Raw genomic sequence first — 16,629 nt, 5'->3', positions numbered from 1 at the left:
AATAAGTAAGACATAAAGGAAGGAAATATTCCGAAAGAGGGAAAAAGTTTGGTGCCTGTTTCACTTACCATTTTCTCCAGCAGGTACTGTTACAGGATGTGTTGGCACAGTATCAGGATTCACTTTTCCATTCTCAAATGTATCATTTTCAGTTTGCTGCAACTGCCAGTTGAGGCCAAATAGATGCATTGCTGGTGGTAGAGGATACAGGTTATTTGATACTTTTAACCATGATGACAAATAGCACAAATAATGACTTTTCATGCTTTGCACTGGAATATCAACTCATATATTAAAAAATTAAATTACATGAACAAGCATTTGCAGACTAATAGTTCAACTTAGCAGTGGCACTAAGCAATTACTACCACTGTCCTTTAATGATACAGTGCTTTCGGTGAACGCAGTTGACAGAAAGCTCACCAGCCTCATTTTGAGCCTTTTACCGGTCCCAAATCAATGTTCAAAAGGATTCTATAGGCAGTAATTATGTTCTTTTCTCTTTTTTCATTTTTGATCATTCTGAAGAGACAAATCATTTAAATGAGCTCCTAAATGACCTACTAAAATAAATTATTTCCCCAGCAGACAGATCCGTCCTGGTTAGCTAGAAAGGAAAAAGAAAAAACGCAGGAAAAAAGGAAGGAAGGTGCTGTGGGTGTTGCAGGGCTTACCTAAACATGAACACTTCATGGTGTCAACAACACTCTGAACAGCCTCCAGTTACATGCCCATTCCTCACATTAGTCTACAGAACAAGGCCAAGACCATGAGCAGAGCCAGACACTGGGGCACTTTGCTCTGATAATGATAAGCTAAGTTCCTGAACTACTTAATACCACACAACCACATTTATTAGAAAAGGTGAGATCATGTTAAAAAGTTTAGCTAAGTTAATTAGGAAAGACAGAGTCAACTTGCCATGGTGTTAGGGGGAATTTTAGGGACCTTGATATCAGCAGGGATTAAGGAATGAACCCCACATCTAAACTTTTAGAGTAAAAATATGAAAAAACAAATCACTTGAATGCTATATTGTGATACACACAACATATGCAATTTTCTGCTATCTGTGGATTATTTAATTCTCTTCCAATGTCTCTATAATACCATCAAAATATATTTTATTGTAATTATTTTGCATTTGGTATAACGAGTTTGCTCATTCCATGACAGCAGTTCTTTCAGTGCTAACAGGGAATAAAAATACACTGGAAAAAATCTCTAATCATGTATTTTAACTATTAGTGCAAAATATAAGGAAGATAATTCACTGTACTTCGTTGCTTCTGCTCCTTCTGTCTCTGAAGCAGATCACTGCTATAGTAAATGGTATTAATTTCTTCTATCCAAATGACAAAAGATTCTTCTTCCCTTTTGGTTTCATCTCTGATCTTCTGATCTCTCTGTATTGACCATGGCAACTCTTACTTAAGATGAACAGGCATTAGTGGAAGTTTCATCAGGCAGACAGCAAAAACTGCAGAATTAAGATCCTGTCTGCTAGGTCTTTGCCTTAAACCCTCCCCCTTACCTTGAACAAAACAAAAAACCAGAATGCAACTAAAGACCTATTACTGAATACTTCAGAGACTGAAATCCGCACTACAGATGACATATTCTCTTTGTTCCGAGACTCTGACTCTACTATTACTCTTCCTTCTCAGACCTTAAATTGCCTGTCAAAGCCTGATAATGTAGAATGTTCCCTGACCCTAAAAACTTCTTTTTTTTTCCCTCTCATCTTTTTTTAAGACATAAATCTGACTGTCACCATTTCTGGCACATCACTAGAATTAGCCATTTTTATTTTGACCCTACCTCAGCTGAAATCCTTATTTATGAATCATCTAATCTTTATTTAAGAATAATTTAATGATTATATTTGTTTTAACATATTTCAACAAAATCTCTAGGGTCAAACTCTACTATATGTTATGCTACTTAGTCTTCCTTGCAGCAATTAAAGTCCACAAATAGCTAAGTATTTCATGATTTAAACCCAGTACATTTCTTATTTTCAGTCTGGAGGTCTAAATCCCCTCTCTTAATTATGTTGTCTTCTAACTCTTTTTATTAATTCTTCAGAAGGAAGAAAAAGAAAGTGACATTAATTTTTGTAGCTCTAGAAGTGCATCCCTTCCAAACACATGAGCTTAGAATGTCATTAACATCTGCTGGTACTATGTACATGCCCTGTGCCTCTTCACGGTCCACTGGAAGATCAGAAGGGGAAGCTCCGAAGTGACCTTTCAGCCATTCCCTCATAATTCAAACCAGCTGGAATTCGAAGTCTTCAAAGGCAAGGACTGTGGGATCTATATTGATTATATCTCACAGAACCATAGCTACTACAAGGTAAGTGACAATTACCTTTTCTTTGTGTTTTTACTGATGTGAGTCTTACTGTAGTTTACTGTCAAACATAGTGTTAGCTCTGTCCCTCAAAAATACTATTCCTTTCTCAACTTCGACAATGAACTAGCAAAAAGTTCAATAAACAATGTTTAATAAAAATGAACAGATGGATATATGCAGCTGTTTCACAGATTGTGAATAGAGGAATGTTTTCTAAGCAGACAAAAAATGTTGCTAGACAATTCCAATGACATCCTAAAACTTACAGTGTGTACTACTACACTAAATAATTCAACTATCTAATCTCAGTGATATAGTGCTATGGAATTTAGAGAATTCTCCTTTCAGTAAAAATATATGAGAAAAACATGAAAGAAACAGGCTTGTTGATAAAGTAACAAAATACAACACAGAATTTCTTTAGACACGGGGAACTTTAAGAACACGGGTAAATCGACTGATTAAGACAAATTCAGGCACTATTTTGTCAATTAGAATTGGTCTCTTCTTAGCCAGTCATCAATATAAAAGCAAACTTTAAGTCTTTATCAGTTTTATAAGGACAGCAAGGCCCCTGATAAAAATTCTTGATGTCACCATGAATCTGATAAGCAGCACTTGGTACTGGTATCGCAGCAGGGTGTCTGAGACTTTCAAGTCAAATGGTATGAACTAGTTCTGAATTTCCAAAGGGAGTCTGATGCAGGCAGACTGCAGTGGTGTATGTTTGTTTGATTTCCTCTGATCTAGAAAAGGATGAAGGCTTTCTTCCACCTTTGGGATGGGGATGTAAGAGTTCAATCCCCTCCTCTGTTTCTATTGTGTTCAGAGAAATAGTAGGTTTATTCCTTTCTATAATGAATTTGATATATGAAGCAAAATTAAAGCAAAAGCACATGAAGCAAAATACATTTCTCTATTTCCTGCTGCTATTTTAGTCCCAAATCTAATGTAAGACAGTTTCTTGATTTTTGGATTAAATATTGCCTGTCAAGTCTGGTTTATTCCCACTGAACTTGCATTTATTTGATGTCAGAGAATGACAATGAAGTCAAGAGACCCTTCCTAGAGTTACTAATTCTCAGTCTGCCAAATCTATGAAGCTGTCAACACTGGAATGACTTTCAGTACTGGTATAACTTGTCTGAGAATGCCAGATGCCTCTAACCAGAAGGCATGCAGATTGTGATGGCTGTGGTCATGGATCACAACTACTCAATCCAAATAACCCACAGGTGCAAGCATGAATGAATTCTCAGGGGATGAGAGAAAAGACAGGTTATCACAATTCCAAATGTGCCCACAAACCCTAACAGAAGCTCCTTTTACTTGTATCAAGACTGGGATGATTGTTCCCATTGTGGAACAGATGAACAGAAGAACAGATGATGATGTCTGGGGCAAAGGAGTCCAGGAAGGCTGGATGTGCTTTAAAGAAGAAAATCTTCAAGGTGCAGGAGCAGGCTGTTCCCATGTGCCAAAAGATGAGCTGGTGGGGAAGAGGAAGGCCTGTATGAACAGAGAGCTTTAGATGGAACTCAGTGTGAAAAAGAGGGTTTATCGTCTCTGGAAAAAAGTGCCAGCATCTCAGGAAGACTACAAGGATGTTCTGACACCGTGCAGGGAGAAAATTATAAGAGCCAAATCCCATCTAGAACTTAATCTGGCACTGCTGTAAAAGATGACAAAAACGGTTTTTACATACACTCAGCAAAGAAAAGGAGGGCCAAGGAGAACCTCCATCCTTTGTTGGATAAACATAGTGACAAAAGATGAGGAAAAGGCTGAGGTAATTAATGCCTTCTTTGTCTCAGTCATTAATAACAAGTCCAGCTGTCATCAAGGTATCCAGCCCCCAGAGCTGGAAGACAGAGAAACAGAGCAGAATAAAGCTCCCATAATCCAAGGGGAAATGGTCAGTCACCTGCTATGCAACTTAGACACACACCAAGTTCATAGGGCTCGATGGGAAGAGGACTGAGGGAGATGACAGAGGAGCTCTCCAAGCCACCTTTAATAATTTACCATCAGTCCTGGTAAATCAGAGAGGTCCCAGGTGACTGGACGTTGGCAAATGTGATGCCCGTCTACAAGAGGGGTCAAAAACAGGACCCAGGGAACTACAAGCCTGTCAGCCTGACCTCAGTGCTGGGAAGGTCATGGAGTAGATCATCTTGAGTACCATCATGGAACACGTACAGGACAACCAGGGGATCAGGCCCTGACAGCATGGGTTTAGGAAAGGCAGGTCCTGCTTGACCAACCCGATCTCCTTCTAGGACAAAGTGATCTGCTTAGTGGATGAGGAAAAGGCTGTGGATGTTATCTACTGCGACTTTAGTAAAGCCTTTGTCACCATTTTCCACAGCATTCTCCTGGAGAAACTGGCTTCCCAAGGTATGGGCGGGGGTACTCTTTGATGGGTTAGAAACTGACTGGATGGCCAGGCCCAGAGAATGGTGGTGAATGGAATAACATCGAGCTGGTGGTCAGCTGGCTGAGGGGAAACGTTCTTGCTCTCTACAACTACCTGAAAACAGGTTGTAGTGAGGTGGGTATCAGTTTCTTCTCCCAGGTAACAATTAACAGGCTGAGAGCAAATGGCCTCAAATTATGTCAGGAGAGATTTAGATTAGGTATTAGGAAAAATTTTTTCATGGGAAGCGTTGTAAAGCATTGGAACAAACTGTCCAGAGTAGTGGAGTCACCATCCCCAAAAGTGTTCAATAAACTTTTGGACACGACTCTTGAGGACACTGTTTAATTGTAAACATGGTGGTGGTGCTGGGTTGACAGCTGGATTTGATCTTAAAGGTCTTTTCCATCTTTAACTGTTCTATGATTCTAGGATCTTCTTCCTAGTCTGCTGTTTCAGTCCCTGTATCTATTCTGCAAAGTAATCTCTAGGTACCAAGAGATCTTCATTTGCTGAAGCTATGACAGCATTTGGGACTGAGTTGTTTAAGGTGGTACTTGTACTGCTACTGGACAAATTATCTGCCTGGCCAGCCTTTAGAATGTGGTGACAGTTTAAAAGGTGAGGAGTCCATTCTCTCTAACAGAGTGAGAAGAAGAGGTATCAGAGACAGGGAAGCTCTCTAGGATCTGGGCTGCTCTTGGCATGAACACAGCACCGGTGTCTGTGTCTGGGAGGTGCTGGTGGATATGGCTAAATTGACCAGAACAGATCTCAAACATAAAAGCAGTAACAAATTAATAGCTGGGCTTTTGCCCCCTGCGGTCCCCCACCACTTCCATGCCAAATGGACTGTGATATTCAAAAATTCAGAGCTCAGATTAAAGGAGCGCATTTATACCTACAATAGCCTTGATGCTAACATGAACATGCTATCATTTGTTGCAGGCTATTGGGCAATCTTACCACCTGTCACCACAGAGTTCACTGAAGGGTTTCTGAACCATGTTAAACTGCTTTTTCAAGCTTGGTTGATCTTGTCTTTCACTATGTAATTGAGGTCTAGTTATTTTGGTTTGTAACCAGTCTACAAAAACTTCATGTCCACTCAATAATTAAAATAGCAACTAAGAATATATTTCACAGCAAACACTTGAAAAAAATATGACCAGTTTACACTGTGTAAAACATTTTGTAATAATCTGCTTCAGGAAGAAGTTGCAGGCTATCAGGCTTTTTCATTCTTTCATCATTGCCATCCCATTTATTGTGCATGCTCCTTTCTCAAGCTAGTATTTCTGTGCGTTATGCATTCCCTTTACAAGGAACTTGTTCTTGAGCAAACACACTGCATTATCACTTCAAAACCCTCTTCAATTCTTTAGCATCCAAAATGAAATCAGTCTCTATTAGTAGGTAGTAAGAGAAATGGATAATTTATGTAACTATGTGGCAGAACTGGAACTGTGAGAGCTGCATTTGACTGGGGAGTGCCTTCCCTTTGTTGCTTTGCTCACTATCTCAAAGTTCTCTTCTGCCAAAGTTATGATAGGCATAAAAAAGAATTGTAACAGAAAACCAATTTATGTAGCTGTTTCTCTGTTTAGCAAGAACTGGACTTGTCTGAATTTTTTTCCCCCTTCTTGTACGCTTGGTTAACAGCAATAAGAGGATACAGACAGATAGTTAATAAAGAAAATAGACAGGTGTTAGAATGATCCAGTATCCAGGATGTAGCTCTGAATGGAAAACAAAGTTTGGACTCAGATGTGAATACACACACTATGATGGGGTTTATGATTGCTATCAGAAAGGAAGAATATTTTTTCTTTGTATAAAAGGGTAGCAATATAAAGTAAAAGCCAGAGAAACTTATTGTTCTGGTCAAAATTCAAGGTTGTCTCTATTGTAACTCACCAGGATCAGCCACATTTTTTTCTAAAGTACTATAAATGACAAATAGGTTCACATGAAAAACAAAGGGCATGGCAAACACACTGTGAGAGCTGTGCAGGGGAAAGCTTAACAGATGCAGATGATAAGGATGCACAAACAAAATCATACACATACAAGCAGAGGTTTTATTCACAGAAGTAGTCCTACAGTAAGTGGAGGGGGTAACCCTCTGAAGTACCAGTCACAAGTGCCAGCAATTCAACAGCTTCCATTCTGCAGCTGGTAAACTTGCTTTTTCAGGAAAGAATTCTAAAGGTGACACAGGGTGTTTCAGGGGAAGAAGAATTCACATGTGAGAGGATTCTTTTAAGTAGAAAGAAGAAGAAACAGAGTTGCCTGAATTGGGAAACATGCTTCCACTGTTGCTTTTCTTAGAATAACAAAAGATGAAAAATTAACACTAGACAGCAGAAAAAAACCCCACTGGCTATCCATAACAGCAAGCATCTCCCCAAGACCTCTGAAGATAATGCCTATGGTGTATGTTCTACAAACATAAAGAACTCAATGCAGTGGGGAAAGTTGGCAAGAGGAACTGAATGATGTTGGCGATCCTCCTCCCCTTCTCCCATGTGTTCTATGAGGTATGGTAATCAAGTCTTATTATTAATGAAGCTGTGCTTGAATATGAGCTCCTTGGTAAGATATTGAACTCATCTTCCAGGACTGCCACTGCTACATACTTCTGGGTGCTGGTGCTTTCAAACCATAATTTATAAAATTGCTTCCCTAGAATTAATAGAATAATATATATGCACACTTGCATACAAGGCAAAGTGAATATAACTTATATTTAAAGCAAGGCAAAAAGATTATAATTTAAACTAAGCAAATTGCAATTATTGCTCAATCTTGTTGAAGGATTATCTTCTAGTTCATCTCCCTGCTGGCAATACATTTTAAAATGAAATATTTGAACACTGAAGTGGTTTTTAAAATTATCTTCCATATATTTTTCTTGAAGCCATAATTAGAATCTAAACCTATTTTATTCTGAAGGACCTGAAGTGGACCACAAGACGTGCAAATGAACTGTCAGTGATTTGCATTCATTTGCTTTTTTCTCAGCTAATAGGATACCTTGGATGTTGCTGCAGATCAAACAGTGAATTAAAAATAGTTAATTAAAATTTTAAATAAAGTGAATTAAAAGTTACAAAGACAGGTTCTTTATTTATTACTGTTTTTCTCAAATCAATGAAAAGCCTGTTATTTTTAAATTTAAAATAACTTTAAAGTACATGCTTTTGAGCATCTTCAAAAAATCAGTCACCAGCAGCATCATATAAAAGTTGCTGAATATATACTCTGAATGTAAAACATTTTAGTATAGCATTATATGAAAAACTTAGTAATACCTATCAAGATCAATACAGTAACTGAAAAAGTGTGGTCTTTTCCCTTTTATCCTGAACAGTTGAATGGGTCTATTGATTTTACTATTTCATCTGCAAAAAAAATCCAACCTTTCTAGTCTACTTCTCATTTTCTCTTGAAACCTTTTAACAAAGAATTTGCAAAATGCATCACAAAAATTTGCCTAGAAAAAGATATAGCAACAAAGATATATCAACTACCTACTATGGATAAACTTACTCTCTTTGACCACTAATCAAAGATGAGTACATGCCATTTTAAAGTATTGTTGCATTTGAACTGTTAAGAAATGTGTGGTGGTCTTGGAGTAAATATTTTTACTACATTCACCCAAAACTGGAACATTTATTCCTCTGAAAACTTGTACAGCTATATGTCTCATTTCAGTTGTCAAGCCTAGTGGCTTGTTATGTAACAATGGTCTAATTCTGTCAACTGCATTATGTGAGGCACATTCAAAGCTTAAGGGAGAATCCAGATTTCTTAAAACAGAAACAAAGATCATTATTCAGTAGCCTCTTATTTAAGTAAGATGTATCTGTTATGTCTTGTTTCAGATTTGTCCATTTATTCTGACGAACAGCCAATCTACCCCATTTTGTAATAGTCTTCAGTGTTACCTAAATAGTCTTTAGTATTATCCTGGGCTTTCTCCTGAATATAGTTTAGTTTTTTTCAGCTAATGTTGTTTACAGTCTAACAAGATGGTGAAAAATCATTACAGGTGAAGAGATGATGGGGAAGTGCAAATTAGATTGCTGACTCTTTTGAGACAAGGGCTGTTCTGTCTCTTTTAGTTCACACAAAAGCATGAAAACATTCTGTAAATTTTGGGTTTCTATCTAATAATGTCATAATAAATGATTTTGTTTTCAAGTATTGTGGGGGAGAAAAAAATGCCCCTGATTTACACTTCTCAAGACTGGGTTAAGACTGCAGGCTAATAACTTTTCTGTATTCCTTCAGGCATTTCCTTACCTTATTCCTTCTCAATCTTTGACTCCTTCCTTTCCATCCTTAAACTTACTTTCAGGAAAACAGCTGAGGCTCAGGTTTGTCCTTATCTATTTTAGTTTTTTCCCACAAGACTCCAACAAGAAGTCTTGCTTCATCCTTTAGATCACAGCCTTCATAACACAAGAGTGTTAAGAAATGCAACGACAATGTCATGTCTCAAAATTTGCTGGAAACACCTTTCTTATGCAAGAGCATTGATGAATCATCCAACCATTTTTACGGTTCAAAAACCTTATTTATTACAAAAGAACCAAACACCCCAAACCCAACAAAAAACCTCACAAATCTCGTAGGGATATAATAATAATTAAGTGGCACTATATGATCATGCATAACCTATTTGCATGTTGATGGCACAGAGAAGTGCAGTCTGATGAAAAGATTTATGAACCAAAGGAGAAAGAAAACAGGAGCCAATTAATGCAATGTTCAAAGGACACACTGAGCTGGGATTTTACAGTATATAGCGAAACACTTGTGTTGCATATTTCCATCTCATGACTGGCTAAAAAAGATCAAAGCTTTTTTATTCCATATTAAGAATGACAGAATATTACAGTAAACATGCAATAAGGAGAAATGTAATAAGCTTTAATAGAAGATGATAATAAGGTTTGATAAGAACTTTTGGAATGTCACCAAATCTGAAATGTAAGATGAAAGCATCTGCATGTAGAGATTGTAGTGTGTTATTTGGAACCCCACGGAGCTAAACTGTGATTAGAACTCCATATTTTTCCATAAATTAGCTTTTGTTTTGAATTTCCTGCTGAGATCACATGCAAGTTGATTGAATGTGCAAGTCAATATATAGGTTTCCTAATCCTTTGCTGTTTTTTAGGCTTCATGATATCACAATTACAGCAGTCCACTTGTAGATCAAAGGTACATGACTGATGCCAAAAGAAAATAGCCTACAACCTCTTTACAAAACTTCTTCATGGTGATTTAGACCTATCCATGACAATTACCACTCACCTACCTGAGCTGCGCAAATATACATATATGCATAAACCAACCATTCCATGCAGGTCAACTTGCAGACCCACAGCATACACTTAAAGTATTACATATGTTTACATTCTACTAAAATATAGTACATGTTTACCTGGACAGATAAAATAGAAACAACATCTCTAAACTACTCTAAGCTTGCTATTTATCAAAAAATGGTGCTTTTTACCTGAATTTCTCATTAGACTGAAAAATTGCTACTATTCGGGAGTCTGTGAGAAGGCTATAGGATGAGTGCAGGACACACATCTCTACATAACCTGCTTGCAAGAGATTTCAGTATTCCTGAAAACAGCATCCAGATTTTGAAAAAAACACATCATACTGCATCACAATATGATGGCAGAATTGAAATGTGGGACCTATGGATAATGACATCCTCATGTCATCTTGCAGTTTATTACTACACCTGTTATATTGACAGAAGCAATGAGTTTCAATTTGCTCCAGCAGGCAAAAGTGGAAGGGTGACAGGACTACTGCCAAAAACCTTGTGATAATACTTACTTAGAATATGAGTCTTCTTTGGAGCAGAGGTGGGTATGCTCCTTGACAGATTAACTTTTTAAATCCCTTGAAATCTTGTCAAGACTTTTCTAACCTCCTGACTGTCAATTACATGTTCCTACATTCTTCTGTGTGAAGATTATCTTTCTCAATGAACGCTTTATTCTCAGTGCCAGCAACAATAATAGCAAGTGACTTCCACAACACCAATCAAGAATTAATATTGTGAACTCCTGAAACAGAAATATTACGCTTTGCACTTAATCTGAAGCACAGTTACAAGATTTTTGTTTTAAAAACATCAACCAAAGGCATTATCCACAACGGTATTCTTGCAAGTATATTTAATGTTTATGCTTCAAGACACAGATGTTCAATATGTTTAGATTTTGTACTATTTCAATAGTACAAAAAACACTCTCAGTCCAGTAAGGTGGTCAACATAAGAAATTATGTTACTGTTTATAATATAACACGTTTTCCCACCAAGGAGGCCCAATGAGCTAATCATCAATGCTGTAAACGTTATGTGAAACTCATACAGCTATCTAAAAGTCATAGCTATGAGATACCAAGGAAAATAATGTGATCTCATGTTAGACAGAGCTGAAAATCTCTGTAATGCAGAAAGGCATGGAAGTTCTACCTGTAATATTAAGTCTCATGTTGAAGCATAAAAACAGTGAACAGTGACATGTGTATCTGAATACTGCCATTTACCAAGCACATGTCAGAAATGACTGAGAGGAACTGATATTAGTAAGGCAATGGCTACCATATATCAATTATCCAGCTTTTATAGTTCTGTATTTAAAGATTATGAAGTATTGAAATAGAAGTAAGACACTGGTACTTCAGACCTCGAGGACTATTCTAAGGTCCGTTTGTTGTACTACATTCACCATGTATCTGACCATACACTTTAGGCCCAACTAAAGGGACTACACACCCTTTGGTCCTGCCTTGTTGTTAGACCACACATCTTCTCTTCTGTCAGGAAAGAGCAACATGTGGCACTGATGTCTAAAACAACAAGCAAGCAGATTTTGACAGGTGCAGAGCAGAGCCACACATGCTGGGGAAGAAGAGCCCTACACATGGCATTGCCATCAGAAGCAGCCAGCTTCTGGCTGCCCATGACACTTAGAGCTATGCAAGACCTGGAAATGTTCATTCTGGACAGAAGCACAACACCACTTTGTACCTAATCCACAGCTTCTTACTTCGACAATTGGTCACTTCCAACTCCTACCAAGCTTTAACTTGGAAAAAAAAAAGATGACAAGGAACACTGCTGCAGCCTCCAAATGCACTAGAGACACGTGGAGCCTTCCCTAAAATCCCCATGGATTGGTAAAATGAGAAGTACTCTACATTCTGCAAGGAGTCATGTACTTTCTACAGTGCTGGAGATACTGGCTGCCTTCACAACTTCAGATACAGGCACACAGTGAGCAAGTACGTGAGACATCAATGTGGTTCTGCGAAGTGCTTGGTGCAATCAGACAAGGCTAAGTAGCCGTGCTTAGATAACTGGCATGCTTTCTCAAAAAGGTTTACATAAGAGAAGTCTCCTTGTTGTAGTTTTCCCTTGCATGGTATAGTTCGAATATATTGTGATATGTAGATTTTGTAAACTGTAAAATCTCAGAGCACTTTCTTCAAATGATGGCAACAGGCCAAAAGGAATGACAAAATATTTCTGTTTTGTTTTTTCTTTTTTTAAGAATCAGATATATAAATGTATTAGTTTACCTCATGTCTCTAATGTGTTGGAAAAAGACATAGGATGAGAACATAAACCTGGCTAGCTGTAAAAATCTGCCACACATCTGCAGATGGGGAACATATTTTCAACCCACACACCTCAGTTGAGCTCTAGGCACAGTTAACATCCCAGCACAACCAAGCAACATAGACAGAAATGGGAAGAGAATGCAGAAAATCAAAAGTTCTTGAAGAAACTCTCAGTGACAATAACATTACAATACTCAAAATTAAATGCATGTCAAAGAGAAAAATAGTTTCTATAAACACATAATGAAAGTAAAAGTGATTAATGGCAACTAAACCATACTCTCCCTCATGCCTGTTAATTACAATACCTATGCTGAGTATTGTAATAAAAATTCCATTTAAATGGCATTATTAATTAAGTTGTTTTCCTTATTCCTGTCAGTACCTGAGCTTTACAAATAGCAGAATAACGTTAACTTGGCATTGTAATCAAAAAGAAATATTATATTGGTCTTTATTGATAAAATAAAATAGATTCCTTTTGATTACAGGTATATTTACTCATCGCTTTAGACACAAAATTCAGTTCTATAATTGCCATGGTTGCAAATCCATTAGTTTTGGGGAGGGTGGTTTTGCTCTACTATGACTTCTGCCACTGAACCACTGAACAGGGAAGGCATCTGGTCCTCCACAATATGGAAGAGATGTGAATGCCAGCAAGCTGTCATACTAAATCCTGAGTAATATGGGAGAACCACAGACAACAAACTTGGAAAGTGCACTGAAGACACGGAAAGTTAACCTCAGTCTACACTTTAATAATTTTTAATGATTACTTAAAACTCGCCTGAGGGATAGTTAATTGACTCTCAGCTGTAATTTTCACACTTTTCATCCTTCTGTGTCAATCTCCTCAAATGATGAAACTTGTTTGGTACTTTTCCTGGCCACCTCCTTCTCTTCTTTCTACCTTAAAACCTCTTAAGTTACTCTGTTACTCTCAGGAAGTTTCTGAGATAACTCTGAAGACAGTTGTCCATTATTAGAAATATATTAGCATATAAATTTTCAGCTTACTTTTAATATCTTGAGATGATGATAAAACAGCAACATTTTTAGATGGACAAAAAGTATGAGTGCACAATACAATAATTACAGAATAAGCACAGTATAGCTATTTTATACAGTCCGGAAAATACAAATTATCTGTAATTACCAAACATGGCTTTCTAGTCTGGTATCTCTTTTCCATTCAAATTTCATTTGCAATTTGCATTATGATTGTATGTTCATCGCTATGTCATAGCAGAACATAAGTTTTTCTACTGCTTCTCATAGACTGAAATATAAACTAAAATACGTGTTTTCCCAGAAGATATTTCACCTGTTAAGTCTAAATGTTAGTTTTCTTTTCTGTTTTTTTTTAACCTACAGAAGAGATGTCCTCCTGTTATCACTGATGTAAATATTTGCTTTATCACAAAGGATAGCTGGCTTGTGTATATTTTTGTTCTGACCACTGCCTGCACAGCTAAGGCTAACAAAATTATTAGTCCCAATTATCAATTGTTACACAATGAGTAAAACGCTCAACAGATCTGGAAGTATGACAGATTGTTGTGAAGAAGTCAGGACAGCAGAGGCCTGACTAAATAGCTCAGGTCTTACTGTGTATTCAAAGAATGTTTTATGTTCCTACAAATCTAGTAGATGTAAGACAAAATTTGTGACAGATGAACGCAGTCTCTCAGTGTACAACTCTTCAAGCTTAGTTGAGTGAATCTGGTATTGTGCAATGCCAGCACTGACTGAGGAAAACTGTTAGCCTCTTCGGCTCCATGTACAGAGACAATGGCAGTAATTTCTTGCATTGATTTAGACAACGTCAAGACAGTGCCATTGGTACTGGAGAATCAATTGCCAGAGCAATTCCTGAGAAAGAAAGAGGGATCCTGATGTCTCCAAATTCTCATTAATTTTATCCTGTTGTTGAATCCATACTACAGAAGAAATAGTACAGTACAAATCAGTTTTTTAATACAGCTGGTCAGAGTCTATGCTATGGAAAAAATTCCTTCTGACTGCTTAGTTCCCCATAATTACACAGTGGATTTTCTGTTAGGAAAAAAACACAAGAACAACAAGGTCCTCCCTTTAGTAAAACCAAAAGTCGACAGAGAAGATCCCAGAAAGTAGAACTAAAGGATGGAGGTTACTTACGTATGAAATTTTCACTTAGGAGGTGCTCTACAAAACTTTCCCTTCATTCATTCACTGCAAAAGATGGATGCTGAAGGAGGCAGTAAGCCATAGGGAGACAAAGGACAAAGTTCTGTCTCATACTATGTACAGCTGGACTCTATTTCTGTCTCTCACAGGGACTTCCTGTACCAAGTTGGGTGAAACTATTAATGTCAAACTAAAGGCAACTTCATACTTCTTACTCTTTCATGGCTTAAATTTAATATGCTCTTCCTAGTCTTTCAAAGAAGAAAAAAGATCTTAAAATTTTCATGTTGGAAAAAAATGGTTTTCTTCTTCCTTGGTTGTAAATCCCATTACAGACAGGACTTGAGCAAATCAGAAGCTTGAAGAAATTCCAGTGTAAACTTGATCCCAAAACAAGGCAGTTTATGTTCTTTACTCCCCATTTTTAAACCTCATTATTTCAGGGAGCTTTTCCTTGAATCCTTTGCTTTATACTAGAGCTATTTTTTGATTCCACTCTTCTGTATGTTGCTGCACTATATTTTGGTTCAACACTTGCATGTTTCTGTTGCTTAACTTCTTTCCCAACCATATAACAGTACATGAAGCCTCTAAACAAAGGACCAATATTTTCCACAACTCACTTCTATTTCCCTAAAAATTAGTACAGCTAATTGACAGGAATACTAAAATATTTTGTGGATCACAGAATGGTTGAGAGAGACCATGAGGGCTAGAAAAGCAAGAATATAAGGAAGGGTCGGAAAAGAGACTCTCCTTTACACCGAAATAACATTTTCAATTCCTTGTGATCTCCAAGACTGCATTAAGTGGCTTTACAGTGTAGTGTTTGCTCTGGTCCCTCCCCATGCTGACACCCCCTGCTCTCACCTCATCTTTGCAGACTTTGTAAACGTAGGAGTCTTTCCTGTCAGAATGATGGAAGAAGTGCAAGACACACCAGACTCCCAGTGCAGCTCCTTCCTCTGGCTGGGCTAATTGACGGAGCAGTAATTGACTGAGCAGTTCTGCAAAGGCAGACATGAAGTCTAGCAAACTGTCTCTTCTGCCTTATGTTGCCTGAGCAGAGGCAGTGGGATCTCAAGTTACTTTCTTTACCCCATACTCACTGCAACTAAAATAAGTCTGGGCATGACACGCTCATCTCTCTGCATTTCTGAGAAGGGCCTGGTTACACCACCATTCACTGGATGAGTGGTCCTATTAGTTCTTCAGTCTGCAGCTGCCACAGTCACACAATGGACATCAGCCACACTATGTTCCTTATCAATGTGTACTGGCATATTTTGCAGCAATCATGCTGCAAAATGGCTGTTTTTCCCAGCTCTTGACAATGACACTTCATACTGAATTCCTTCTTTCATGCTAATGCTATAAGGATGTAACATTTTCATGCTTCTGGCAATGTGTCTTTATGAAGTTCAAAACATGTCTCAAACTGGCTTTACAAATGTGACATGCCATCTCAGCTGCTGTAAACCTCAGCAGATGTGCCAGACCACTGTGTTGGAGACATGTCATGGGATGCTAGAGGTCACACAATACTGCATTTTTTTATGTTATGACCAATTTCCTACTCAGACATTTCCCTTTCACACCTCCTATGAGGACAGGCTGGATGAGCTGAGGTTGTTCAGCCTCGACATGAGAAGGCTCTAGGGAGACCTTACAGCAGCCTTCAGTACCTAAAGGGGGCCTGAAAGAGACCTGGAGAGGGATTTTTCACAAAAGTGGGTAGCAATGGGACAAAGAGGAATAGAAATTACTTTAAACTGAAAGAGGGTAAGGTTAGTTTAGATATTAGGAAGAAATTTTTTACTGTGAGGTTGGTCAGACAATGCAACAGGTTGCCCAGAGCAGTTGTGGAAGCCTCATCTTTGGAAATGTTCAAGGTTGGGTTAGATGGCACTTTGAGCAACCTGGTCTAGTGGAAGGTGTCCCTGTCCATGGCAGGGGATTTGGAACTAGATGATCTTTAGGTCTGTTTCAAACCAAACCATTCTACGATCCTATGA

The 16,629-nt window shown here is 37.9% G+C and overlaps 1 protein-coding gene across 13 annotated transcripts in view; it reads right to left on the bottom strand.

Annotated features, from left to right (window-relative positions):
* TENM3 (teneurin transmembrane protein 3) overlaps window positions 1-16,629 on the bottom strand; it is a 459,642-nt gene that overhangs the window by 96,498 nt on the left and 346,515 nt on the right. For all 13 annotated transcript variants that reach the window (XM_017827399.1, XM_017827086.1, XM_017827468.1 and 10 more), the window contains one exon: window positions 69-191. In XM_017827399.1, the coding sequence (XP_017682888.1) occupies window positions 69-191 (123 nt within the window). The remainder of the gene's footprint in view (window positions 1-68; window positions 192-16,629) is intronic.

The sequence above is a fragment of the Lepidothrix coronata genome, unplaced genomic scaffold (assembly GCF_001604755.1).
Source record: "Lepidothrix coronata isolate B3197 unplaced genomic scaffold, Lepidothrix_coronata-1.0 Scaffold0, whole genome shotgun sequence".
Lineage (NCBI taxonomy): Eukaryota > Metazoa > Chordata > Aves > Passeriformes > Pipridae > Lepidothrix > Lepidothrix coronata.
Note: the sequence above shows the minus strand (reverse complement) of the source record. Positions and strands in the feature narration are given on the sequence as shown.